We start from the raw sequence: 27,928 nt of genomic DNA on the forward strand, positions 1-27,928 counted from the left end.
ACTAAACATTTTTGAAAACAGTTTTCATAAAAAATTTTTATTTATGCTAACATGTAATGGGCTTATAATTATTTTTTAATAAGTTAACAAGTACTTTTAAATTTTCTATTTTAATTTATATGGTAAAAATTGATAAATATAAACCACATAATAAAACGCTCTTCTGGGTCCTTAATAGTTTTTAAGAGTATAAAGGAATACCGACTGTTTGCAAACCACTGCTCTACAATAATCTCATATCTATCCTTCAGATCCATTCCTAAGCGATATATCTAAAATATAAATTAGGGTCAGGCACAGTGGCTCATGCCTGTAATCCCAGCATTTTGGGAGGCTGAGGCGGGTGGGTCACCTGAGGTCAGGAGTTTGAGACCAGCCTGACCAACATGGCGAAACCCCGTCTCTACTAAAAATACAAAAACTAGCTGGGCATGGTGGCAGGCACCTGTAATCCCAGCTACTCGGGAGGCTGAGGCAGGAGAATCACTTGAACCCGGGAGGCGGAGGTTGCAGTGAGCCGAGATAGCACCATTGCACTCCAGCCTCGGTGACAGGCGTGAGCCACTGCGCCCGGCCTATATTGTTCTTTATATCTTTTGGTACATCTGAAATATTTCATTAGAAACTAAATAAACCTTCAATGGCCCTCAATCGCCTCTGTGGTAAGTTCAGTCGGCCTACCTTTTCACTTTCATCCACCCCAGCCCTTGCTCTTTAAGCTCTAGTATCCATAAGCTGCTTCACACAGTTTTGGTTTTCTTCCACCTTTCCCTATGTCTGAAATGCCATTCCTGTCTTTCTTTTCTTAGTTAATCCCTACTCACCCTTCTAGTGTTGTTCTCCTAAGATTTTCACAAACCTATGGCTAGACTAAGCGCTCTTCTCTGTGCTTCCAAAACTAGTGGTGAATACCCCTATTGGTGCTATTGTGGCTAGTAGAATATTATACTGAAACAGCCTATCAATCTTTTGTCCTTAGCACTTAGCCCAATGCCAGGGCACACAGTAGACACTCAATGCTTGCGGCCCTAAGTAGATTGCACCCGGTGTGTGGGCATTTCTACCAAGATGTCAATTAATTAACTCAAACCACTAATGGGCAAATTCAATCCATCAGTTACTAAATGCCCAGTATAGAAAAGTCATTAGGGACTAGACCAGGCAAAGGATTCAAAGATGGATGAATAAATGCCTGGGAACAGAAAACTATAAAAGAGAAAAGCAGATGGGGGTGGGAGTTGGGTGGGAGTGAATGACCTGCCTCACCATGTATTAAACATTCTAAAAAACCAATGAAATCGTATCAATAATATTGATAATTGAAGAGAAAAACAGACTTGTAAAGCAATAGACAATCCAATATATATAAGACAATATATGGTTAGACAAATATAGAATTATGTAACAAGAATTTGAAAGAAATCATCATAAGAAATCATCATAAGAATACCTTAGTGAGCAATTCCAAACATGCTTGACACAAAAATAGGAAATAGAAATTCTCAGCAAAGAAATACACAAGAAACAAAAGAAAATTTTAGAAATGAAAAGTACTGTATCTGAGCCAGCTGTGGTGGCTCACGCCTGTAATCCCAGCACTTTGGGAGGCCGAGGTGGGTATATCACGAGGTCAGGAGCTTCAGACCAGCCTGATCAGCATGGTGAAACCCTGTCTCTACTAAAAATATAAAAATTAGCCGGGCATGGTGGTGCGCGCCTGTAATCTACTTGGGAGGCTGAGGCAGGAGAATCACTGGAACCCAGGAGGCAGAGGTTGCAGTGAGTTGAGATCACGCCACTGCACTCCAGCCTGGGCGCTAGAGAGAGACTCTGTGTCAAAAAAAAAAAAATACTGTATCTAAAATTAATGCAATTGACAAACTCAACAGAAGAATGGAGACAACAGAAGAAAGAAACAGAAAATGCAAAGACAGAGAAACCAAAATTACCCAATCTGAACTTGAACAAAGAGAAAAAAGACACAGAAAAATAAACTCAAGGACTTGCGGGACTAAGACAAGATACAAAACATTCATGTAATCAGAGATCCAGCAGAAGTTAGAGCATGAGTCTAAAAAAGTATTTCAAGAAATAACGGCAGCCTGGCGCGGTGGCTCATGCCTGTAATCCCAGCACTTTGGGAGGCCAAAGCAGGCAGATCACCTGAGGTCAGGAGTTCAAGACCAGCATGGCCAATATGGTGAAACCCTGTCTGTACTAAAAATACAAAAATTAGCAGGGCATGGTGGCACAAGCCTGTAATCCCAGCTGCTCGGGAGGCGGAGACTGCAGTGAGCTGAGATCGCTCCACTACACTCCAGCCTGAGCAACAGAGTGACACTCCCTCTCAAAAAAAAAAAAAAAAGAAAGAAAGACAAAGAAAAAAAAAGAAAAAGAAATAATGGCTAAAAATTTCACATATACAGCAAAAGACATAAACCTACACATTCAAGAAGCTCAGTGAACACATTCAGCATTATAAACCCAAAGAAATCCACACCAAAAAAAACACAGCATGGCCAAATTGCAGAAAACATAAAAAAAAAAAAAAAAAGAATGAAAGCATCAAGAAATGATACATTATCTATAGGGGAAAAACAATTCAGATGATAGCCAAAATCTCATCAGAAACCACAGAGGCCAGAACGAAACAGCAAAACATTCTTTAGGTGTTGAAAGAAAAGAACTATTAACCCAGAGTTCTTTATCCAGAAAAATATCCTTCAGGAATGAAAGAAAAAAAAAATCAAGACATTTACTGATGGAAAAAAACTAAGAACTTGTCGACAGTAGACCTACCCTGAAACTCTAAACACCAGAGAGGAAAACAGAATAAATAGATGAGTAAAAACATGGGTGAATACCATAGAATTTCCTTCTCTTGAGTTTTCTAAATTATGTTTCATAGGGAAAGCAAAAATTATAAAACTTTGTGATACAGTTCTCAACATACGCAGAGGATAGTAGCCCTCTTGGTGTAGCGGGTAGCACGTCAATCTCATAATCAATGTATGAAGAGAAATATTTAAGACAAATACATGGAAAAATGTAAAACATGACTAATTGTAGAAAAATGCGAAGGATAAAGGGATGTAAAAAGAGGTAAGGTTTTGGGCCCGGTGCGGTGACTCACGCCTATAATCCCAGCACTTTAGGAAGCCGAGGTGGGTGGATCACTTGAGCTCAGGAGTTCAAGACCAGCCTGGGCAACATGGCAAAACCCCATCTCCACTAAAACTAAAAAAATCAGCCAGACGTGGTAGTGTACATCTGTGGTCCCAGCTACTTGGGAGGCTGAGGTGGGAGGATTGCTTGAGCCTGGGAGGTCAAGGCTGCGGTGAGCTGTCATCTTACCACTGCATTCCAGGCTGGGTGACAGAATGAGATTCTGTCTCAAAAAAAAGAGGTATTGTTTCAACTCTTCCCTCAAACAGGTAATATGTAAATACTAGTAGAATGTGATATGCTATGTATGTACAAAGTAATACTTAGAGCAAACACTACAAAATAACTAGAAAACCTATATGAAAGCTGAACCAAAAAATTCTTATGAAAATTCAGGGGACCGGCTGGGCCCTGTGGCTGACGCCTGTAATCCCAGCACTTTGGGAGGCCAAGGCAGGTGGATCACCTGAGGTCTAGAGTTCGAGACCAGCTGAGCCAACATGGTGAAACCCCGTCTCTACTGCAAATACGAAAAAATTAGCCGGGCATGGTGATGGGTGCCTGTAATCCCGGCTACTCGGGAGGCTAACGCAGGAGAATCGCTTGAACCCAGGAGGCTGAGGTTGCAGTGAGCTGAGACCGCACCATTGCACTCCAGCCTCAGCAACAAGAACAAAACTTCATCTCAAAAAAAAAAAAAAAAAAAATTCAAGGGGCCAAATCATCCTGAAAAAGAAAAGGTTGGAGCACTGGCACTTCCCAATTTCAAAACTTACTACAAATGTACAATAATTGAGATGGTGTGACACTGTTAGAAGGATCAACAGAATAGAATTCAAGGTCCAGAAATAAAGCCTTACCTTTGGTCAATAGATTTTTGACACAGGTGTCAAGACAATTCAATGGGGAAAGAACAGTCTTTTCAAAAGGTTCTGGGACAACTAGAACTACATACAAAAGAAAGAAATTGGACCCTTACCTCATACCATGTACAAAATCAATATAAATCAAAATGGATGAAAGATCTAAATGTAAGAACTAAAACTATAAAATGCTTAGAAGAAAACATAGGCATAAATCTTCATGACCTTGAATTAAGCAAGCCTCTTAGACACCAAAAGCATAAGCAAATAAAGAAAAAAAATAGATAAATTGGGCATCAAAATTTGTAACTTTTGTCCTTCATAGGACACTATTAAAAAAGCGACAAGACAACCCCAAGAATGAGAGAAAATATCTGCAAATCATATATCTGGTAAAAGTCTAGTATCCAAAGTATATAAATTCTTATAACTCAACAATGAAAAGACAATCTAATTAAAGAATGGGCAAAAGATTTAAATAGATATTTCTCCAAAAAAAAAACTATACAAGTGTCCAATGAACATTTGGAAAGATGTTAAACATCAAAGGTCATCCAGAAAACAGAAATCAAAACCTCAATGAGATACCACTTTACGCCCATTAGGATGGCTATAATCATAAAGAGACAGCAATAAGCATTGGGGGAAGATGTGAAGACACTGAAATTCTCATACATTACTGTTGAGAATATAAAATGGTGCATGCAGCTGCTTTGAAAACAGTTTGTCAGTTCCTCAAAAAGTTAAACACAGAGTTACCATATGACTCAGCAATTCCCCTCCTAGATATATACCCAAGAGAAATGAAAACTTATGTTCACACAATAACTCGTACACGAATGTTCATAGCAACACTATTCATAACAGCCAAAAAGTGCAAACAACTCAAACGTCTATCAACTGACTAATGGATAAACAAAAGGTGGCATATCCACACCACAGAATATTATTCAGCTGTTAAAAAGAACAAAGTGGTCAGCGCAGTGGCTCACACCTGTAATCCCAGCACTTTGGGAGGCTGAGGCGGACAGATCACGTGGTCAACAGATTGAGACCATCCTGGCCAACATGGTAAAACCCCGCCTCTACTAAAAACACAAAAATTAGCTGGGCATGGTGGCGCATGCCTGTAGTCCCGGCTATGCGGGAGGCTGAGGCAAGAGAATCGCTTGAACCTGGGAGGCGGAGGTTGCAGTTGAGTGGAGATCGCGCCACTGCACTGCAGCCTGGCAACAGAGCGATACTCCGTCTCAAAAAAAAAAAAAAAAAAAGATGCACTGGCCGGGGAGCAGGAGTAGCTCACGCCTGTAATCCCAGCACTCTGGCAGGCCTAGGTGGGTGGATCACCTGAGGTTGGGAGTTCGAGACCAGCCTGGCCAATATGGTGAAACCCCATCTCTACTAAAAATACAAAAATTACCCAGGCAGTGGTGGCAGGTGCCTGTAATCCCAGCTATTCGGGAGGCTGAGGCAGGAGAATCGCTTCAGCTTGGGAGGTAGAGGTTGCAGTGAGCCAAGATCGCGCCACTGCACTCCAGCCTGGACATACTGATAAATGCTGTAACATGGATGATTCTTGAAAACATTACAAGTGAAAGAAGCTAGACACAAAAGACAACATATTACAACATTCCATCTATATGAAATATTCAGAAGGGCAAATCCATACACAAATGAAGTGAAAAAGGGGTTGTCAAGGGCTGGCAGACAAATGAATAAAGAGTGACTGCTAATGAGTATAGGGTTTTTTTAAAAAACAATGAACATTCGGGCCGGACACAGTGGCTCACGCCTGTAATCCCAGCACTTTGGGAGGCTGAGACGGGTGGATCACCTGAGGTCAGGAGTTCAAGACCAGCTTGGCCAACATGGTGAAACCCCATCTCTATTAAAAACACAAAAATTAGCCGGGTGTGGTAGCACAAGCCTGTAGTCCCAGCTACTCGGGAGGCTGAGGCAGGAGAATCACTTGAACCCGGGAGGCGGAAGTTGCAGTAAGCCGAGATCGTGCCACTGCACTCCAGCCTGGGTAACAGAGTGAGACTCCATCTCAAAAAGTAGATAAATAACATAATGAACATTCTCTGGTATTAAATAGCAGTGATGTTGCACAACCTTGTAAATATACAAAGAACTGAATTGTACCCTTTAAAATGGTAAATTTTACAATATTTAAGATGTATCTCAATTTTTCAAAACCTCATTTAACTTAATGAAAATACAACATGTCAATATTTGTGTGACACACCTAAATCAATGCTGAGAGGGAAATTTAGGGAAAGCCTGAAATCAATAAACTAAGCTCCCATCTCAAGACTAGAAAAAGAACAAAATAAACCCAAAGCAAGCAGAAGGAAGGAAAAATAAAGATAAAAGCAGAAATGAACACAACTGAAAACAAAAAGACAACAGAGAAAAATCAATAAAACCAAAAGTGGGCCGGGTGCGGTGGCTCACCCCTGTAATCCCAGCACTTTGGGAGGCCAAGGCAGGCAGATCATGAGGTCAGGAGATCAAGACCATCCTGGCCAACACGGTGAAACCCCAACTCTACCAAAAATACAAAAATTAGCCGGGCGTGGCAGCAGGCACCTGTAATCCCAGCTACTCAGGAGGCTGAGGCAAGAGAATCACCTGAACCTGGGAGGCAGAGGTTGCAGTGAGCTGGGATCGCACCACTACACTCCAGCCTGGGTGACAGAGTGAGACTCTGTCTCAGAAAAAAAAAAAAAGTGGCTCTTTGGAAAGATCAATAAAATTGACCAACCTATAGAAAATTGACACAAACAAAAGAGAAAGCACAAATAACTAACGTCAGGAATGATACAAAGAATACCACTAGAGACTTGGAAGATATCAAAAGGGTAATAAGAAAATACTATGGCTGGGTGTGGTGGCTCACGCCTATAATCCCAGCACTTTGGGAGACTGAGGCGGGTGGATCACCTGAGGTCAAGGTCAGAAGTTCGAGACCAGCCAGGGCCAACATGGTAAAACCCCATCTCTACTAAAAATACAAAAATTAGCCAGGCGTGGTAGTGCAAGCCTGTAATCCCAGCTACTCAGGAGGCTGAGGCAAGAGAATCCCTTGAGCCTGGGAGGCAGGCAGAGGTCACAGTGAGACGAGATCGCATCACTGCACTCCAGCCTGGGCGACAAGAGTGAAACTCCATCTCAAAAAAAAAGAAAACACTATGAACAACTCCACACATATATTTGACAATTTAGATTAAATAGACCAATTCCTTGAAGAGCAGATGATCGCAACTTATTTAATATGAAATAGAAAATCTGAATAACCTTAAAGATTTTTTAAATTGAATGTTAATTTAAAACTTCCCAAGAAAACAAATCTCCAGGCATATGTGATTGCACTAGAGAATTCTACTACACATTTTAAGAAAATTTAACACTAATTCTGATTAAAGAAATCAAAGAAAATCTAAATAAATGGAGAGATACCCTGTATTCATATAAGACCCAATCAAGTAAAGATGTCAACTCTCCCCAAATTGAGACAACTGGGGGATTTTTTCACAATAAATATACTCAGATCCCACCCAAGACCTAAGAATTCATAATTCTAAGAGTGAAGCCCAGGTACAAACTGTTTAGGGAAAAAAAGCACTATCCCCACCACAGGTCATTCTGACTTAGAGCCTAGAATGAATGCCAGCCTCCCAGGCACTATTCCTAGAGTTACGGGGCTTAGAGTCATGTTCTCTGTTCACCCAGATGACATCAACCCAGGACAAAGAAGTCCATCAGCCTCCTCCTGGACATTCCCCACTTTCAGCCTCCCCAGGTGACCCATGCTGCCCACTGACTACCACATGAAATTTCTTGAAGCCCAGTTCTGCGCCTTTCGCTGATATGAGAAAGACATCCCACGTAATCAGATTAATACGCTGTGGGGCCAAAAGCTCCCTTCTTCTTTCCACCCTCCCCAAACCCTCCCAGAAGCACCCAAGGGAAGACCTGTGGGAATGAAAAGTGTCTGTCCTTGCTTCACGGAACACTTGTAGCACTTGTCCACCTGGTCCCCAAAGAACATCTCATTCTGATTAGAGGAACTGCTCCAGCACTCAAAGAGAGTCAGATTGGCATTTGTTGGGCGGATCAGGTAGAAGATCTTTTCACCCTGAAACAAAAAGAGGTTGAAGTGACAAAAATACCTAGGGTTTCCAGAAAAGTCCTTAACAGGTACTCCAAAGGGGTATTTCTCCCATGCTCCAAAACGATGGCAATATGCCAGAGTTCTTGCCCAAACCCATCCAATTATCATTTCTTTGTGGATTTGGAAAACTTCAAAAGGTCACTTTGCTTTTTGTACTTTTAAGTTTCTATAAACTTGACAAAAACAAATTGGAAAGGGCATTTCAAACAAAATTGTTCAAGTTAAGACAAATGTACACCAAGTGTTCTTATTTTAGACACAATGCCAAATAAAGAATGGCCTCTACAGATGAGTAGATCAATACTAGTAGCCTTAGGAGAATTTAAGGCCACATTACTGATGAGAAGAAAATTGAATTTGCCTTCAAATGCCATTTACAGAGTGTTCCTTCCCACACCTGCAATCAAAGCTAATAAAAGTTTAAAAGTTCAGTAATCGCCCAAGGACTTCTGGAAGATTATATGTTATGTGATTATCTTTTGGAAGAACATTTATTTCCTAATTGTGTTTTGCCTGGATAAACACCAGAAAGATAATTTGGCAAAAAAAAAGAAAAAAAAAAAAAAAGAAACAAAAACCCAGTAGCACAAATATATTCTCACAGCATGATTGGTTTAACCAGTATTTCACAATAATAAATTTCAATGTAGAAAAGTAACACTAGAAATATCAGGTGTACAACTGGAGAATTTTGAATCAGGTCTGTAGATTAGGTACTAGTATAGCAATGTTAACTTCCTGATTTTGATAACTATAAATATAAGACTTTGTCTTTGTTTTTAAGACAAAGTTTTAAGACAAACTTGTAGTTAAGAACTACAACTGAATTATTAAGATATAAAGGAATATTATGTCTTTAACTATGCACAAATGTCTCAGGAAAAAAATATATACATAACCATTTTATTGTGTTTGTTTTGGAGAGAGAATATAATAAAATGGTAACATTTGAGGAATCTCGGGGAAGGGCAGACAGACATTCTTCCCATTATTTTTTTAACTTTTCTATAATATGAAATTATTTTAAAATAAAAGAGTTAAACCTAACATTTGCATAATAGCACTTTCATTTACACATTCTAATTTCTAAATGATAAACCAATGGAAACAACTAGGTAAGGACTTGTGATCACTTGGACAAGAGCCACAATCCAAGTTTTCCATTCTTTCCTTTGACTTTTCTGATAAGAAAACTAGGCCAGGCATGTTGGCTCAAGCCTGAAATCTCAGCACTTTGGGAGGTTGAGGCAGGAAGATCACTCGAACCCAGGAGTTCGAGTCCAGCCTAGGCAACACGGTGGGACTCTGTCTCTACAAAAAATAAAGTAAAAAAATTGTCTGGACACAGTGGCTCACGTCTGTAATCCTAGCACTTTGGGAGGCCAAGGTGGGAAGACTGCTGGAGCTCAGGAGTTTGAGACCAGCCTGGGCAACATAGTGAGAGCTAGTCTCTACAAAAATAATTTTTTTTAATTAGCCAGAAGTGGTGGTGCACACCTGTAGTCCCAGCTACTTGGGAGGCTGAAGTGGGAGGACAGCTTAAGCACAGCAGGTCGAGGCTGCAGTGAGCCATGATCATGCCACTGCACTCCAGCCTGGGTGACAAAGTGAGAGACTGTCTCAAAAAAAAGGTAAAAAAAATTAGCTGGGAGTGATGGCATGCACCTATAGTCCCAGCTACTCAGGAGGCTGAGGTGGGAGGATCCCTTGAGCCCAGGAGTGAGAGGCTGCAGTGAGCTATGATTGCACCACCGCACTCCAGCTTGGGTGACAGAGACAGATTCTGTTTCTAAGAAAAAAATAATAATAATAAAAAAGAAAACTAAATAATCTGAACAATGGTGAAAACCAAAATCATTTAAGAAATTTGTTTTCCAGATCTCAAAAATCCTTCATAGTCACTGACAATACACTAATTACAAAATTGTAACAATTACTAAAAAGGAAACTATGGAAATCCTGACTTTAAAAAGACTTCTCATACAGGTTTTATCTTGACTGTGGTGGCAGTTAAATTACTATATACAATGGACAAAATTCATCAAATTGTACAATTAAAATGGATGAATTTTACAGTATATAAATTATACCTCAATAATGTTGGAGAAAGGGAAGTTTCTCATGTTACCAGGAATTTCCAAAGTAAATGTGGACATTTCCATACATGCTGGTATGAGGATAAATTGGTTCAATTAAGAAGGTAAGAACGGCTGGGTGCAGTGGCTCACGACTGTAATCCCAACACTTTGGGAGGTGGAGGCAAGCAGATCACTTCAGGTCAGGCGTTCGAGACCAGCCTGGCCAACATGGTGAAACCCCGTCTCTACTAAAAATACAAAAATTAGCTAGGCGTGGTGGTGGGCGCTTATAATCCTAGCTACTTGGGAGGCTGAGGCAGAAGAATCGCCTGAACCCGGGAGGCAGAGGTTGCAGTGAGCTGAGATCAAGCCACTGCAGTCCAGCACTGGCAACTGTCATCTTAGGTGACAGAGCAAAACTCTATCTCAAATAAATAAATAAATAAAATCTTTGTTTTTACTCTGCCTCAACAACAACAAAAAAGAAGGTAACAACCAGGAAAACCTCAGGCATCTGCTATTATTCAAAAATGTTTGATTCGTCAAACATTTTTGAATCAATTTTTTTTTTTAAGATGGAATCTCATTCTGTCGCCCAGGCTGGAGTGCAGTGGCACAATCTCGGCTCACTGAAAGCTCCACCTCCCAGGTTCATGCCATTCTCCTGCCTCAGCCTCCCAAGTAGCTGGGACTACAGGCACCTGCCACCACGCCCGGCTAATTTTTTTTATTTTTAGTAGAGATGGGGTTTCACTGTGTTAGCCAGGATGGTCTCAATCTCCTGACCTCGTGATCCGCCTGCCTCGGCCTCCCAAAGTGCTGGGATTATAGGCGTGAGCCACCGCGCCCAGCCAAATCAAATTTTTTTTATTCAAAATGTAAATCAAACTGATTCAAAATGTTTCTGTGCTGCCATGTGACACGTACAGGGAGGCTCAAGGCCTGGCTGCCTCCAGAAGCCATGCGCATTCCTACCTTGAGTACATGGTACCAGACAGAGGTGCCACCAAAGTCAATGTGAAAGTCTGTATAGCTATCTCGCACACTCATGAGGCAGTACTTCTGTACATTGGGTCTCTCAAAGACACATTCCTCTGGCCACAAGTTTTCGACCCATGACAGCTTTCGAACAATCTTCGGTGTCTCCACAAGGTTAGAAAGTCTACCAAGGAAGGGGTGGAGAGAAGATGTCAGCTGATTAGGAAGAGAAGACTGAGGCCTGAATAAAATACCCCACAGTTCAGTTAGGGTCAGATAAGTCAGAGAACAAGTTCCCTCCACAGAATCCCCAAAGGCACATAGGACACTTATTTCTGTTCTGTAAGTCTGGTCAGTATCCTCATTCTACTCATCTCCAGAAGTCCCAAGTCCCAGCTCCACAGGCTTCTCCAGTCAAAGGTGTTCATTTCCTCCACTAAATGCTCATGCTCCCCAGCCCCACTCCAGACTACTCACTTGGCATGTGGATTATAGAAGTTATTGCACTATCCCCATCTCATAGTGTCTTCTTTATGAGAAACCACTAGAGCAACCTCACAGGGCTCAGTTCCGGGTAAAGAAATGTTTCTCTGAAACATCTGTTGCTTTTATCCTACGTAAAGCCACAAATCTTACAATACTACACTCCTCTCTTTGTTCTGACCTTCAGGAAATTCACTGAAAACTCTATAGTCTATCTCCACCAAACGGGAAGTGTGCTGAGCACCCACCACATGCATTCTATTTCCCAATCTTATTTCACTTTTGTTCTAATTTTCTCTCTTTTTTTTTTGGCTTCTCCACATCTCTGTAAGCTACCTTGAATAGTCTTTCAGGATGAAGTGAAGTATAAACAAACAAACACAGTTTTTAAACACTCTCAGGTTGTTTAACCTTGCATCTTAAAAACAACAGCGCCGGGCGCGGTGGCTCACACCTGTAATCCCAGCACTTTGGGAGGCCGAGGTGGGTGGATCACGAGGTCAGGAGATCGAGACCATCCTGGCTAACACAGTGAAACCCCGTCTCTACTAAAAACATAAAAAATTAGCCGGGTGTGGTCGCAGGTGCCTGTGGTCCCAGCTACTCGGGAGGCTGAGGCAGGAGAATGGCGTGAACCAGGGAGGCGGAGCTTGCAGTGAGCCGAGATCGTGCCACTGCACTCCAGCCTGGGTGACAGAGCGAAACTCCGTCTCAAAAAAAAAAAAAAAAAAAAAAAAAAAAAAAACACAACAGCAAGGGTCTTAATATTGTACCGTAATTACATAATACGTTACCATTGAGGGAAAGTGGCTAAAGAGTACACAGGACCTCCCTGTACACTTTTTTGCAACTTCCTATCAATCTACAAATTAAAAGTTAAAAATGTAAATAATCAGACAGTAAGTTTCCTAAGGGCAAAAAGATACGTTATGATTTCTTGGTATTTCCCACATTTCTGACCCAAAGAGAAGACTATAAACGTATCTACTGTGTGTGTGAGTCCAGATAGAATCATTTAAAGGTAAATAGGTTTCTCTTTTTCTTTTTAAATGTAAGAAACCTACATGGGGGTAATTTTAGTAAATCTATTTCCAGGAACTGAGGACCTATCCCACCAGTTACACAGTGACTGTGGCACTGTTGTATATAGGAGGAAAAGGTCAAAGAAGGGTGTCCTAAGGTCTTGAAAAAGGAGACAAAAATTAATTAAAATAGCTACTATGTAATCTATCCAATGCTAGAAACTGTGGAGGAGAAATATGACTCAACTGTTACAACCTGAGCAGCTACCCTAGAAAATATAACCCAGCTCGCCATCCCAAAGGAAGAAACCACCAGGAAGAAGAGAAAGGAACACGAGGCAAGGTGCAGTGGCTCATGCCTGTAATCCCAGTACTTTGGGAGGCCAAGGCGGGCAGATCACCTGAGGTAGGGAGTTCGAGACCAGCCTGGCCAACATGGTGAAACCCCATCTCTACTAAACATACAAAAATTAGCCAGGCATGGTGGCGGGCGCCTGTAATCCTAGCTACTCAGGAGGCTGAGGCAGGAGAATTGCTTGAACCCAAGAGGCGGAGGTTGCAGTGAGCCAAGATCGTGCCACTGCACTCCAGCCTGGGCGACAGAGCAAGACTCCGTCTCAAAAAAAAAAAAAAGAGAGAAACACGAATATACACTAGATATATCACACAAGTTTCAGGCACTTTGTCAGGTTTTTTTGTTATTCCTGCACCTCTTACCTGGTATCAGAGAATTCCAAACTAATGACATTGAGGACTTTCTCCCTCTTCCCGCTGTAATAATATTTCACAAAATCACCAAGCTTCATCTTGCAGTCAGCCTGGCGGGTCACATCAATCACATCAATCTCTTTGTCAGAACCTGGAGTAAAGAGATAGGTTCTGCACCAAGTAGTCTCAGGGACTGTGGAAGACCCTCTTGTCCCCTCATCAGTCCCTAGAATGGCCTTACACTCAAAGCTTCTCTCCACTGACACTGTATGTATATGGGTGTGTTTGTTTGGGGGGCAGGGGAAGGAACCCATCGCACTTTCCTTAGATCTATGTGCCCTGCTAGGGCAATGGAACTACCAGACACACAGCCTCACACATAGTAGTCCATCTGCCTGGGCCTTGCTTCTCCATTTCTTCTCATCCTCTCCCCAGAAACTCATGCCCAGACAACAAGTGGCATGTGAGAACAACAGTCAAAAGCTTTCTCATTTCAACAGAAGACAGACAATGATCCCTAGAACTTCCCAGGTAAAAAACGGAGCTCAACCTAGGGTTTTATGGACTATTAAAAGGAGAAGGGGCTGGGCGTGGTGGCTCACGCCTGTAATCCCAGTTGGGAGGCCGAGGCAGAAGGATCACTTGAGCCCAGTAGTTGGAGATCAGCCTGGGCAACATAGTGTGACATCATCTCTACAAAAAATAAACAAAACTAGCTAGGCATGGTGGTGCATCCCTGTAGTCTCAGCTACTCAGGAGGTTGAGGTTTGAGGATCCCTGGAGCCCAGGAGGAGGTGGAGGCTGCAGTGAGTTAATCGCGCCACTGTACTCCAGCCTGGGCAACAGGGCGAGACCCTGTCTCTGATAAACGAATGAGTGAATGCATGAAAGGAGAACAAAGAGGAGACTAGGATTTTGACTCTATCTCTGCCAAAGAATGACTTTGGACAAGGCATTTCACCTGAGATTCCCAAGATGGTTACAGAGGAAATGCAAAAACAGATTGGAGGGGAAGGGACACAGATCTTGACAGGAATGAACAATGTTACAGTTAAAAGGGTCTGCAGTGTCTTACCAACATAGTGTTCAACATCCCTCACAGTGAATGATGGTGAGGGCAGCGTCATGCCCAACCCATCCTTCTTCAGGACCAGGATGGGCACACTGAAGCTATTTTCTTCCAGGAATTCCACGGTCAGTTGATTTCCAGTGGGCTTCAGAATCACTTCATCTGAGCTGTGGGCCGCAGGAGAGAAAGCTTGAGCCTGAGGTCCTGCCCACTAAAGGCCTTATTGGAGGCTGCCACTCACCCAAGAGGTGGGGTTTTTATGAGGGGACTTAATGTGAGCTGGCAACTAATGGCAAAAACCTCATCTGCCAGGGAAGAAATGATCTGTCCAAGGCAAGAGACCAGGTCACTGGCAGAGGTGGGGAGTATTCTGCCAACATGGTGCTCTTCTCTGGGTGACAAGAAGAAATCAGTCAATAGCCTGGCCAGAAAGAAAAGACACATCTGACAAGTTTGACAGATTCGTTCAAACCAAGAGCAGCACTACCCAATTTAAAACACTGTCAAAGAGAAAAGACTGATTCAAACAAAACAACAACATTTTTACAACAACTTTCTCAACATGCATATACAACAACTTTCTCAACATGCATACTTAATGAGTTTCAGCCTGGGCATCATTTCTAAACCCATCTCCACAAAAAAATCCAAAATTAGCAGGGCATGGTGGTGCAGGCCTACAGTCCTACGTACTTGGGAGGCTGAGGCAGGAAGATCACTTGAACCCAGGAGTTGAGGTTACAGTGAGCTTTGAACATGCCACTGCACTCCAGCCTGGGTGAGAGAGAGAGTCCCTGTCTTTTTTTTTTTTTTTTTTTTTAAGAAAAGAAAGAAAATAGTTTTCTTTAAATCAAGGTGCAGAAAACAGTTTTCTTTTAAATCATGGTGGAGGAAAGATTTGTATTTGACAACTCTGACAACTTGTGTTGGGACAAATATATTAAGCTCAAGCTCAATGCCTATCTTTTTTTTGAGACAGAGTTTTGCTCTTGTTGCCCAGGCTGGAGTGCAATGGCACAATCTCGGCTCACCACAACCTCTGCCTCCAGGGTTCAAGCGATTCTCCTACCTCAGCCTCCCGACTAGCTGGGATTACAGGCATGCGCCACCACGCCCAGCTAATTTTGTATTTTTAGTAGATAGGGGATTTCTACATGTTGGTCAGGCTGGTCTTGAACTCCCGACCTCAGGTGATCTGCACGCCTCAGCCTCCCAAAGTGCTGGGATTACAGGCGTGAGCCACTGTGCCTGGCCTGCCTATCTCATTCTTTACATAATCCTAGATGGTCCAAAGATTAAATTCCAAAAAATAAAGCTTTAAGAGTAGAAAAACCTGGGAAAAACCCAGTAGTCATTAAAAATAGTAATAAACTTAACCATATAGAAATTAAAATTTTCTCCAAGAAAGCTGTTATAAATCACTAATAGTAACACAACAGAATGCCTATCAAACAAGCAAGTAGTTCACAGAGAAAACAATCAAGCTGGTTTATAAATGTATGAAATCTAAGGCTGAGTGCAGTAGCTCACAACTGTAATCCCAGCACTTTGGGAGGCCAAGGAAGGCAGATTGCTTGAGCCCAGGAGTTGGAGACCAGCCTGGGCAACATGGCAAAACCCCGTCTCTACAAAAAATACAAAAAAAAAAATTAGCTGGGCGTGGTGGCACACACCTGTAGTCCCAGCTACCCAGGAAGCGCAGGTGGGAAGATGGATTAAGCTAGGGAGGTCAGGGCTGCAGTGAGTGGTGATTGCACCACCGGACTCCAGCCTGTCTCAAATGAGACCCTGTCTCAAAAAAAAAATCTACTTATTTCCTTCATAATTAAAGAAATACAAGTGTGGGCTGAGTACAGTGGCTCACACCTGTAATCCCAGCACTTTGGGAGGCCAAGGCGGGCAGATCCCTTGAGGTCAGGAGTTTGAGACCAGCCTGGCCAGCATGGTGAAACCCCATCTCTACTAAAAATACAAAAATTAGCTGGGCATGGTGGTGTGTGCCTGTAATCCCAGCTACTTGGGAGGCTGAGGCAGAATTGCTTGAACCCAGGAGGCGGAGGGTGCAGTGAGCTGAGATTGCACCACTGCACTCCAGCCTAGCCAACAAAGCAAGACACCGCCTCAAAAAAAAAAAAAAAGAAAGAAAGAAAGAAAAGAAGTACAAGTGGGAACAGCAGGATTTCACAATTTATTTTATCAGAAAGGCAAAAAAAAATTGATAATAAACAATATTGGTGGCTGGGCGTGGTGGCTCACACCTGTAATCCCAGCACTTTGGGAGGCCAAGGCGGGTGGATCACCTGAAGTCAGGACTTCAAGACCAGCCTGGCCAACATGGTAAAAACCCCGTCTCTACTAAAAATACAAAAATTAGCCGGGCGTGGTGGCAGGCGCCAGTAATCCCAGCTACTCGGGGGGCCGAGGCAGGAGAATCGCTTGAACCCAGGAGGCGGAGGTTGCAGTGAGCCGAGATCACACCATCGCACTCCAGCCTGGGGGACAAGAGCGAGACATCGTCTCAAAAATAAATAAATAAATAAAATAAAACAAACAAACAAACAAATATTGGCTAGGATATAGGAAAATCGGCACCCTCCGCACATTATCTGTGGGAATGTGAAATGGTATAGCCACTATGGATGTAACTGGCAACGTATGCAAAAACTTAAGTGCAAAGATATTCATTAATGTATTTCTTTCTAATAGCAAAACACTGGAATCAACTTAAACGTCCCTCAGTAGAGGACTGGTTAAATAAATGTTACACCATGCAACGTAATATTAAACAGCCATGAAAAAGAACATCTGTATGTGCTATTATGGATTGATCTCAAATATATTTTTTTTTAAAAAAGCAAGATACAGAACAATATATAGTTGTTTCCATTTGTGTCAAAAAAAGGAATTTAAAAAATCTATGTTTGTATATGCAAAAACCATTTCTGAAAGGATCTACAAATAACGGGTTGACTTTGGAGAAGGAACCTGAGGAGTCCAGAGTAGAGAGGAGAAGTTTCTGCCTTTAAATAAACAAATAAAACAAGAAACATTAAGTTGAAGGAACACTTATTCCAATTAACACTTTGGTTACAGAAAACCTGAAAACAAGTAAAAAAAATAATAATAATAACAGATCCTGATAAGCCTGCAGAGCAAAGGGAATACTTATACCATGTTAGTGGGAATGTAAATTAGTTCAGCCACCATGGAAAGCAGTTTGGAGATTTCTCAAAGAACTTAAAAGAGAACTACCATTCGACCCAGCAATCCCATTACTGGATTTACACCCAAAGGAAAATAAACCATTCTACTAAAAAGACGAATGCACTGATACGTCTGCAGCACTATTCACAATAGTAAAACATGGAATCAAACTAGGTGCCCATCAACAGTGGAATGGATAAAGAAAAGTGTGGTACATATATACCATGGAATACTACATAGCCATAAAACAGAAGGAAATCATGTCCTTTTCAGTAACATGGATGCAGCTGGAGACCATTATCGTAAGCCAATTAATGCAGGAACAGAAAATCAAATACTGCTTTTGTTCTCACTTTTAAGTAGGAGCTAAACATTGGGTACCCATAGACAAAGATGGGAACAATAGATACTGGGGACCACTCAAGTTGGGAGGGAGGTAGTAGGGAAGGGGCTGAAAAACTAGCTACTGGGTACTATGTTCACTACTTGGGTGATGGGACCATTTGCACCCCAAACCTCACACATGCAATATACCCACGTAAACAAACCTGCACATGTACTTCCTGAATCTAAAATCAAAGTTGCAATTATTTTTAAAAAACCTGAACATGGTCTACTGAATTAAAAAACCAAGCAAAGGAGAATGCTTTGTTCCTTTTTTTAACTCATTATTTTTGCTTATTTCATGTAATTTACTTTTAACAAGGCCAGCTTAATTTTAAAAAGATAAAACCTCTTTTCGATCATAAAAGAGATATATGACCAATAATTTTTTTATATTAAAAGAGTTTCTTCTTCTCTATGAGAGAATCAAACTTTCTGATCCTAAGACTCCTTCTAGTCAGCATTCCTTGGATGAATGTAAGTATCTAACTTAGGTGAATACTGCCTCCCAACTACCAAAAGTTTTCCAGAAATTGACCAAACCAGAAGGAATTTGCAGAGCCCTGAAGATACTCACAAACTGGGGAAGCTCCTAATGGGACAGCCACTGGGAAAGCTGGGAAGAGGTGAGTTCCAGCTTCCCAGAGCCCTGGCATTCACCAGCCCCTGGAGGCAGGGTTCCTCACCTGTCAAAAGTCCTACTCCGGAGCTCTCTGACGAACGTAGGGCTCCCGGTCTTCACTGGTTTCCCCTTGTGTGTATCATGCCCCTTTGAAGATCCACGGCGTTTTTTCACTAAGCCAGAAAAACATGAGAGATTGTGAGTCAGAACGGTCATGAGCTATGATACCAAGAACAAAGGCCTCAGCAGATCCTTCTCTTCCAATCTAACCACCCCTTGGAGCATCTGGAGTCAATGAGGCCCTCATAGATTCAGGAAAGTTCCTGGTGAAGATGGATGGGTACTTTCTCTAGATAAGCCTTAGGAAGGGAGGGAGGTGAAGTTATGAACTTCTGTCCTCTCAGTGAGATAGGTGCTGGCCTGTGGAGCCTGCATAGGCTTCTGCTATTTCCTGAGGAAGAAGAATCAGAAGTGCTCAGGCAAAAGCAATCACTCCCCCAAATTTCCTTTCCTTTGTCTCTCCTCTGGATTGTCTTCTCTAGGAAACACTAAGATCTACTTACTAATCGAGGGCCCATGCAAGACTTCACAGTTGGGGCAGTGGTAGAGGTCAATGTCAGCAGCCTTCTCCTCTTCAACACCAACACAACTGAAAAAGAGAAAAACAGCCAAGGTTTATGGAAATTTTATTTTTTATGAGGTCTAGAACAGTGCTGTCCAGTAGAACAGCTATTAAGTACATGTGGCTATTTATGTTTAAATCCATTAAAATTAAATAAAATTTAAAATTTCAAGTGCTCAGCAGCCACATGTGGTTAGGGGTTACTGTATTAGGCAGTGGTGTGATCATGGCTCACTGCAACCTCTGCCTCCTGGGTTCAAGTGATTCTCCTGCCTCAGCCTCCCAATTAGCTGGGATTATAGGCATGTGCCACCATGCCTGGCTAATTTTTTGTATTTTTAGTAGAGACAAGGTTTCACCACATTGGCCAGGCTGGTCTCAAACTCCTGAGTTCAAGTGATCCACCTGCCTCTGCCTCCCGAAGTGCTAGGATTATAGGTGTGAGCCACCACGCCCAGCCTTATAACCTAATTTTTAAACTTGAGATACTTTATTAAATGAAAAAGACTAAAAAAAAATTTATAGTCAACAGTAGTTCTAAATGAAAAATTACAGATAATCCTTTTTATCTTATCTGTGCTTCTAATTTCCTACAATAAACATCTGTTGCTTATTTCATATTTTAAAGACTTAAAAAGATTTAATTTTGAAAATGTGACTTTGCATGTATATGAGGTGGTAATCTCACAAAATTCAACCTTCCCTTACTAGGGAAGGCACCAGCAGCCCTCCAAATAAATTCTTGCTAAAATTAAACACCTAGGCCAGTCACAGTGGCTCATACCTCCTGTAATCCGAGAACTTTGGGAGGCCGAGGCAGGAGGATCACTTGAGCCCAGGAGTTCAACACCAGCCTGGGCAACAAATTGAGACCCCCATCTCTACCAAAACAAACAAAAAAATTTAGCTGAGCATGGAGGCTGAGCTGGGAGGATCCCTTGAACCCAGGAGATTGAGGCTGCAGTGGGCCACAACTGTGCTACCGCACTCCAGCCTGGGTGACAGAACAAGACCCTGTCTCCAAAAAAAAAAAAAAAAAGAAGACCCAAGTCTTAAAATGTTTGGTTTACCACACACAGCAGAGAACATTAAGGCAGAGCTCAAGTTGTTTCAGCCAAGATCATGCTCATAAATGGACTTCCTGGGATTAGGACTTCCCAACTAATAATCTTCCCAATATCCCAACTAAATATCTTCCCAACTAATAATCTCATGCCTATAAACCAGCAGCTTATCAATAAACTAGGGATATCACCATCAACTTTGTAGGGTTTTTAAGGATTCAATAAGATAATGTATATAAAGTACATAGCATGGCCAGTCGCGGTAGCTCACACCTGTAATCCCAGTACTTTGGGCGGCCAAAGTGGGAGGATCGCTTGAGGCCGGGAGTTCAAGACCAGCCTGGGTAACATAGGGTAACCCCATCTCTACAAAAATAATACTAATGTGTGTAGCACAGTGAGCATAAAGTCTGATACACAGTAAGTATCCGGTTTCACAGTAAGTGCTAGAAGTCCAGTCCGGACCTCACCTTTCACCTGCCTAAAACTTCTTCAAAGATATTCCCCAGACCTTGTAGCATTAACTCAGTTCCCTGGACTGCATGCTTTCTATCTCATACCCCTGTTCCCTCTGGACACCTCTCTCTCTCCTAAACTTTCACCCCATGTGGCTATGTGCTTTCTCTACTCTAAACACCTGCTGCTCATCCCCTTTCCCAACTTGATAAACAAACTGCTCAACATTGGCACCCTCTTCAACAAACACTCCTTCACCTTCCAGGCTTAACTGAATGCAGCTTCTCCTATGGGAAAATCATTTTCTCTACACCAGTGCCACTCAAAGTGTGGTCCACAGACTAATGCTGGTCTGTGAACTATTTACTACAGGTCTGTGGTAAGTACAGAAAGTAAGAGTAAGCATCACTATTATGCAGAAGTTTTTACAGCAATTTAACAGAATAATTTTATATCCGTTCAATCTAAGAATAAAATTTTGGGCTTGTCTTTTATATGTCTTTTGGTTCATACCATTTTTTAAAATTTTTATTTATTTATTTATTTATTTATTTATTTATTTATTTATTTATTTTTTGAGACAGAGTCTCGCTCTGTCACCCAGGCTGGAGTGCAGTGGCACGATCTTGGCTCACTGCAAGCTCTGCCTCCTGGGTTCACGCCATTCTCCTGTCTCAGCCTCCCAAGTAGCTGGGACTACAGGTGCCCACCACCACGCCCGGCTAATTTTTTGTATTTTTAGTAGAGACGGAGTTTCACCATGTTAGCCAGGATGGTCTCGATCTCCTGACCTCGTGATCCACCCGCCTCGGCCTCCCAAAGTGCTGGGATTACAGGCATGAGCCACCGCGCCTGGCCGGTTCATAGCATTTTTTTCCAGTAATTCTTTTTTTATATCATAAAAGGATCGGCCCATTATAGATTGGAAATTTTAAAAGTGCCTTGGTTCTTTGCCACAGAAAATCTAAGCAGCATTGTGCTAGAGCCCTTATAGCTGCACATTCTCCCATACCCTCATAACTCACGACTGGGTTGTGGGTAGCCATCCCTCTCACTCTCTGGTGAGACTTCCAGATCATCTCTCCTCTACCCTTGTGTAAGAGCTCCCACTCCTCTGAGTTCCACACCATCCAGCCATACCACTTCCTACTCCTCTTCATCACTGCCACATACCCATCTCCCCAACATACCCCTTCACTCGCTGAAGAACCTGCTCAGATCTTCTCCATCCCAAGTCCTGACAACATCCTACATGAAATCAGTATCCATGTGGAGACACAACATTCCAGGCACTTAGTTCTTTGATCTTCTCATCTTCAGAGACTGTTACCTCTACTCCCATTTCAGCTACCAACTCTCATGACCATCTCCCAGACGCTGTCAACACCAGCAACTGCTGTACCCCTGGAATATGAAACTCATACATCGCCCTCTCTGACCCCAAGTCTATCTATCCAGCTCTCATTCACTACAACCTGTTCTTTGCCCTCAAAACTCTTTATCCTCATACTTTTCACCTATTCACACATTCTTGACTTTACCCTCCTTCCCTATCTAGTTGAGATTCCAGCATTCCACACTTCAATCATTCTCTTACAGATACCCTCACTTGCCCCACTGCCTTTCATCCCCACATGCAAACCCTAACCCTGGCTCAGTACAACTACCTAAATCTAGACCACTAGATGTGGCTAGAGAAAAATAACCCATTGGATTGGTGCCATCATAAATTCACTGTCCAAAATATTTGGATTGGCCGGGCACGGTGGCTCACGCCTGTAATCCCAGCATTTTGGGAGGCTGAGGCTGGTGGATCACCTGAAGTTAGGAGTTCAAGACCAGCCTGGTCAACATGGTGAAACCCCATCTCTACTTAAAATACAAAAATTAGCTGGGAATGGTGGTGGGCGCCTATAATTCCAGCTAATCAGGAGGCTGAGGCAGGAGAACAGCTTGAACCCAGGAGGCAGAGGTTGCAGTGAGCCGAGATCATGCCACTGCACTCTAGCCTGGGCAACAAAGCAAGATTCCGTCTCAAAAAAAAAAAAAAAATCTGGATCATGCTGCCTGACGATCCTTCTGAAATTCCCCACTCAACTCTCTCTCATTATCTACTGTGGCTATGTCAAATCTCTCACCCCACTACCTGCCTCTTCTCTCTCAAAAATTACCTTGCTTCCTACTACTTCTGGTTTTTGGTTTTGGCTTTTGTTGTTGTTGTTGTTGTTTTAAGCACTCTTTGCTTTCATTCTTTGAGTTCCTTAACGTTTTTGTTTTGTTTTGTTTAGAGTCAGGGTCTCACTGGGTTGCACAGGCTGGAGAGCAGTGGTGCCAATCATAGTTCACTGCAGCCTTTAACTCCTAGGCTCAAGTGATCCTCCTGCCCCAGCCTCCCAAGTAGCTAGGACTACAAGCACACACCACCACGCCCACCTAATTTGTGTCTGTACGTGTGTTTTATAGAGAGGGGGTCTTGCTTTGTTGCCCAGAATGGTCTCAAACTTCTGGCCTCAAGTGATCCTCCTACCTCAGCCTCCCAAAGTGTTGGGATTACAGGTGTGAGCCATCATGCCAGCCACTTCCTACTTCTACACTTGATCTTAGCCAAAAGACCAAGAAGCGATGCACTTCCTTCTTCTTAGAGAAAATTAAGTAATCAGAGGTGAACTACCTTAACTTCTCATCACCAATCTACCTCCTTCTACACCCATCCTTTTTTTCCTATCACAACAAAAGTACTATCTTTCCTTCCTTCTAAAGCCAAGTTTTCCACCTGGGTCACATGTTTTCTTACCTTCTCAATCAATTATTCCTTCTTTCTGCAGTATCTTCAATCTCTCTCTCTCTCTCTTCACAATAGCATTTAAACAAGTCTATTGATGTTTACAAATTAAAAAACCAAGACCTACCCGCCCTCCCATCCTCCCTCCCTTCTGTCCGCCCCTTCACAGCCAAACACGTTCTTTCTTTAAACCTATGAAGCTTAAAAATGAAGTAAATAAACCTACGAAGCTTGATAATGACTCCTTTTTTGAATAAGTAACAGCTGTACATGGTGCAAAACTCAGAGTACAGAAGTATATACAGTAAAAAGTCTCCCTCCCACCCTTAGCTGCCTAGTAGTATCCAGAGGTGTTCTATCAGAGCCAAATCGATACTTTTTTAGGGTTGCTATATGCACTTTGTGATTCATCCCCTGCTATAGTCTGATCTTAGTCCCCACCTTCTTTAAAATAGATCTCACTGGTTTCCTGACCTCCTTGTTGATATATGCAATAAGTACTTCTCTGCTTTATCTCCCTTAACCTCTTAGCACCGTTTTCGCCCTGCCAACCCTGTACACTCTCCACCTGACAAGCTCTCTATCCTTGACTTCTATAACGCCCCATCTGGCTGGTGCCCATTCCTTCAGCTGACATTTAATGAGCATCCGCCAGGCTCTGGTCTAGGTGCTGGTGAGACGAAGACAAAAAACAAAGCATACAAAAATCCCTGCCCTCATAGAGCTGATGTTCTAGTGGGGAGGCAGACAAGAAACAAGATAAATCAATGCAATTGGTGAAACACATTGTATGTTAGATAGTGAGAAGACCTAGGTAGAAAAAAAAACAGGAAGGGGAATATAGAGGAATATATATGTGTGAATATATAACTATACACACCACACACACACACACACACACACACACAATGGGGGGGCCAGGAAGAATGGTAGTGAGGGTGAAATATTAGATAGGGAAGACAGGGAAAGACTGACAAAATGGCTTTTGAATAAAGACCCAAAGGGAGTAAGGGAGCAAGCCCCTCACGTGGCTATGAAGGAAGAGCATCCCAATAAGAACAGCAAGTACAAAAGCCCTGTGGTGGGAGCATCCCTAGACTCTGAAGGTAGCAGAGAGGAGGAGAGTGTTCTAGAGTAGAGAGGTAGGAGGACAGTAATAAGTCAGAAAGGCAATAGACTCATGTAGTAGGGTGTTGTAGGCCACTGTAAAGCACTCTGGCTTTTCCTGGGTAGCCACAAGAACTGGGGAGTAACAGCCACTATGAGTAGGGATGTGATGTGATTTTAATCATGTCTTTGGCTGTTCCTTTTTCCCGATGAACTCTTTTTCTCCTGCCCAGTCCTTAAATGTTGAAGTTTCTTAGGTCCTCTTACCTGGGCACTCTTTTCTCCTCACTTTTCCTCACTGTTCTCACTCCCAGGGCTCCATGTGCCCTCTATGCACTCATAACTCCAAGCCAGATTAGACCCTTCCCTCCAAATGTCTCCTGGGTGAGACATTTCTACTGGATAGCCACTTACGTACTTCAAATTCAACATGTCCAAACTCAGTTTCTCCCTCTGTCTGTCACCTAAACATGCTCCCTTCTCTTAGGTTTCCCACTTCTGCAAATGGCTCCATAACCTCACCAGGCATTCAAGCCAGAAACCTGGCAGCCATCACTGATTCACCTCTAGCCCTCTCCCTCCACTATACCCTGAAGTAGACGTTCTAGCATCAAGTTAAGAACACTGACTTTAGGTCCAGATTCTCTGGGTTTGCATCCTGGCTGTGCCACTTACTAGCTGTGGGATCTTGGACAAGTTACTTAACCTCTCTGTGCCTCAGTTTCCTCATTGTAAGATGGGGATAAAAACTGTACCTACTTCACAAGGTTGTTATCAAAAGCAAATGAACTAAATATATAGAAAGTGTTTAGAACAGTGTCTGGCCCATAGTAAGTGCTGTGTATGTTTGTTGTTATTATCCAAGTTATCAGCATGTCCTATCAACTCTCTTTATTAGCTATCAATTGTGTTAATTTGTCATCCTTACTGCCCCTGCGCTAGTTCAGGCCACTATTATCTCTAACTCAGTTATTGTCCTGCCCTCCTAACTGGACTCCTGGCCCCTATTCTGTCCCTACCCAATCGGCCCTCCACACTACAGCCAAAGTGATCATTTAAAAACACAAATTTGATCCTATCAACCCATGCTTAAAATGCCTCACAGGGTCTCTATTTTTCCTAAGGTAAAGTATAAACTTACCATGGCCCAAAAGGCCTTGCCCCTCTGGCTGAGCTCACCTCCTTCCCCTCACACACAGCGTATGCTGGGGGGGACATTCCTACTGCATAGCCCACTTACAATCTGTGGGGCCTAATGGAAATGAAAAGTGGGAGCTCCCTGTTCAAAAAATAGAAAAGCTTTTTCCTTTCTTCCATGGTCTCTCTCTCAACTTACCATGCAGTTTTAATATGCTATTTACTGTCACGCTCCCTTGGGTATAGGGATAACTCAAGGGGCTAGTGCAGGCCCACACAAGTACCCTGGGGCCCTGCCCGGTGACTTAGTACACAGGGTACATGCACCCAACCGACTCTGTCCACACCTGCACCTGGGCCCAGTGCCCCAGGCAGCTAGCCAAGAACCTGTTCCGGGAGGTAGAATGGCAGCAGGAGGTAGAACCACATATGAGCCAAGACTCTTAAGTCCCCAGCGCACACTCCATTGTTCCATCACATACCAATCACAAAATCAAAGGCAAAATTATTAAGAATTTCAAGACAACCACCACAGAACATTAAACCTCAGGCATGGGGCACCATGTGACTATAGCGATTGCACACCCATGAAGCCAGCTCTGCTCTAAAAAGCCAGCGGACTCTCAGTGCCATACTCTGTCTAGCTCTAGCCTCTGGGTTTCATCACATGTGTCTCCTTCTACCTGGAACATTCCTGCTCTTCCTTTTCCCTGCTGCTGTGGCACCCCCACAACACTATCCCTATTTCAGCCTTCACCAGGAGGCCTTGGAACTGCTCACTTACCTGCTGTCTGTCCCCACTACATTTGCCAGATAGTGTATCTTATTTACCAAAAGTCCTCACCTTTCCCACCTCTCAGTCTTGCCTTACTTATTATTCAACAAACATCAACGTGCTAGACAACTCCTCATATCAGGGAGGCAGACAAATGAAAAATCGGGCTTCTGGCTGCACTGTCTCGATAGTTACCACCTGGGACCAAGGGTGGTAAATGCTGATTTGCTCTGAGTAGCTTCCTTAGTCAAGAGGATAATTATTATAGCACCAGGTCTTGTGATTAAGATGAGTTATCCCCATGGTATACTGCAAAGCCAAGCACGCGGTAAGCAGTATTTGTTAAGTAAATGAGTGCATAAATTCAACAAATATTGATTGAGCAGACACTGCCCTCATGGACTGGACATTTTAGAGCGGGAGACAGAGAGGCAGTGTCAAAACAGTTTCGTAAGTGCTATAAAGTCAGTAAAGCAAGGTAACAGGATAGTGAGTGAATGAATGTGAAGTTAGCATAAAAGGCACTGAGAAAAAAACTGAGCTATGAACTTCACATATTATCACATTTAATCTCCACAACAAATCAGGGCCTTCCGTACAACATTCACAGACATTAAACACAGAAGCAGAGGTTTAAAGTACAGGCTTAGGAGCCAAACTGCCTGGGTTTGAATCTCACCTCTGCCACTCACTAGCTATGAGAACTTAAGCAATTTACACTTCACCTTTCTGCATCTCAGTTTCTGCATCTGTGAAATGGAAGTACTAATAGTACCCACTTCATAGGGTGGTTAAGAGGATTAAATGAGCTAAAATAGGTAAAGTACTTAAAGTTCCTGGCACATGGTAAGTATTAGCTATCACCATCATCATCGTTAATATTATCCTAATCTAACAGATGAGAAATCTGGGTCTGAGTGGTTAAGTAAATTGTTGGCAATTACAAAACTACTAAGTAGCAGAGCAGCATACAAATTCAGGACTTTGTGACTCTACTATATCACTACAGTATGTAACCAGGATATAATGTGGGGTAATTAATACAGTCAAGTGTTATGAGCACTCCAAAATGGACACTCAACTCTTCCAGGGACGTGGAACTGAGTGGGAGCTGAGACTTGGAGATGCCTGAGAGATGATGATTTTGCTCAAGATCCTGTCTGGCTTCTTATCTCCTCAACCTCTGCCTTCCGAGGGTACCCAAGGATCCAGGTCCAGACAGAGCACCATCT

General features: G+C 42.6%; 1 protein-coding gene across 8 annotated transcripts in view; it reads right to left on the reverse strand.

The window, feature by feature from the left end:
• Positions 1-27,928, reverse strand: part of PHF8 (PHD finger protein 8) — a 107,877-nt gene that overhangs the window by 65,793 nt on the left and 14,156 nt on the right. For all 8 annotated transcript variants that reach the window (XM_055376519.1, XM_055376516.1, XM_055376517.1 and 5 more), the window contains 6 exons: positions 19,317-19,402; positions 18,818-18,926; positions 14,550-14,710; positions 13,484-13,625; positions 11,259-11,445; positions 8,007-8,169 (listed from right to left, as the gene is read on the reverse strand). In XM_055376519.1, the coding sequence (XP_055232494.1) occupies positions 8,007-8,169; positions 11,259-11,445; positions 13,484-13,625; positions 14,550-14,710; positions 18,818-18,926; positions 19,317-19,402 (848 nt within the window). The remainder of the gene's footprint in view (positions 1-8,006; positions 8,170-11,258; positions 11,446-13,483; positions 13,626-14,549; positions 14,711-18,817; positions 18,927-19,316; positions 19,403-27,928) is intronic.

Source organism: Gorilla gorilla, chromosome X (genome assembly GCF_029281585.2).
Source record: "Gorilla gorilla gorilla isolate KB3781 chromosome X, NHGRI_mGorGor1-v2.1_pri, whole genome shotgun sequence".
Lineage (NCBI taxonomy): Eukaryota > Metazoa > Chordata > Mammalia > Primates > Hominidae > Gorilla > Gorilla gorilla.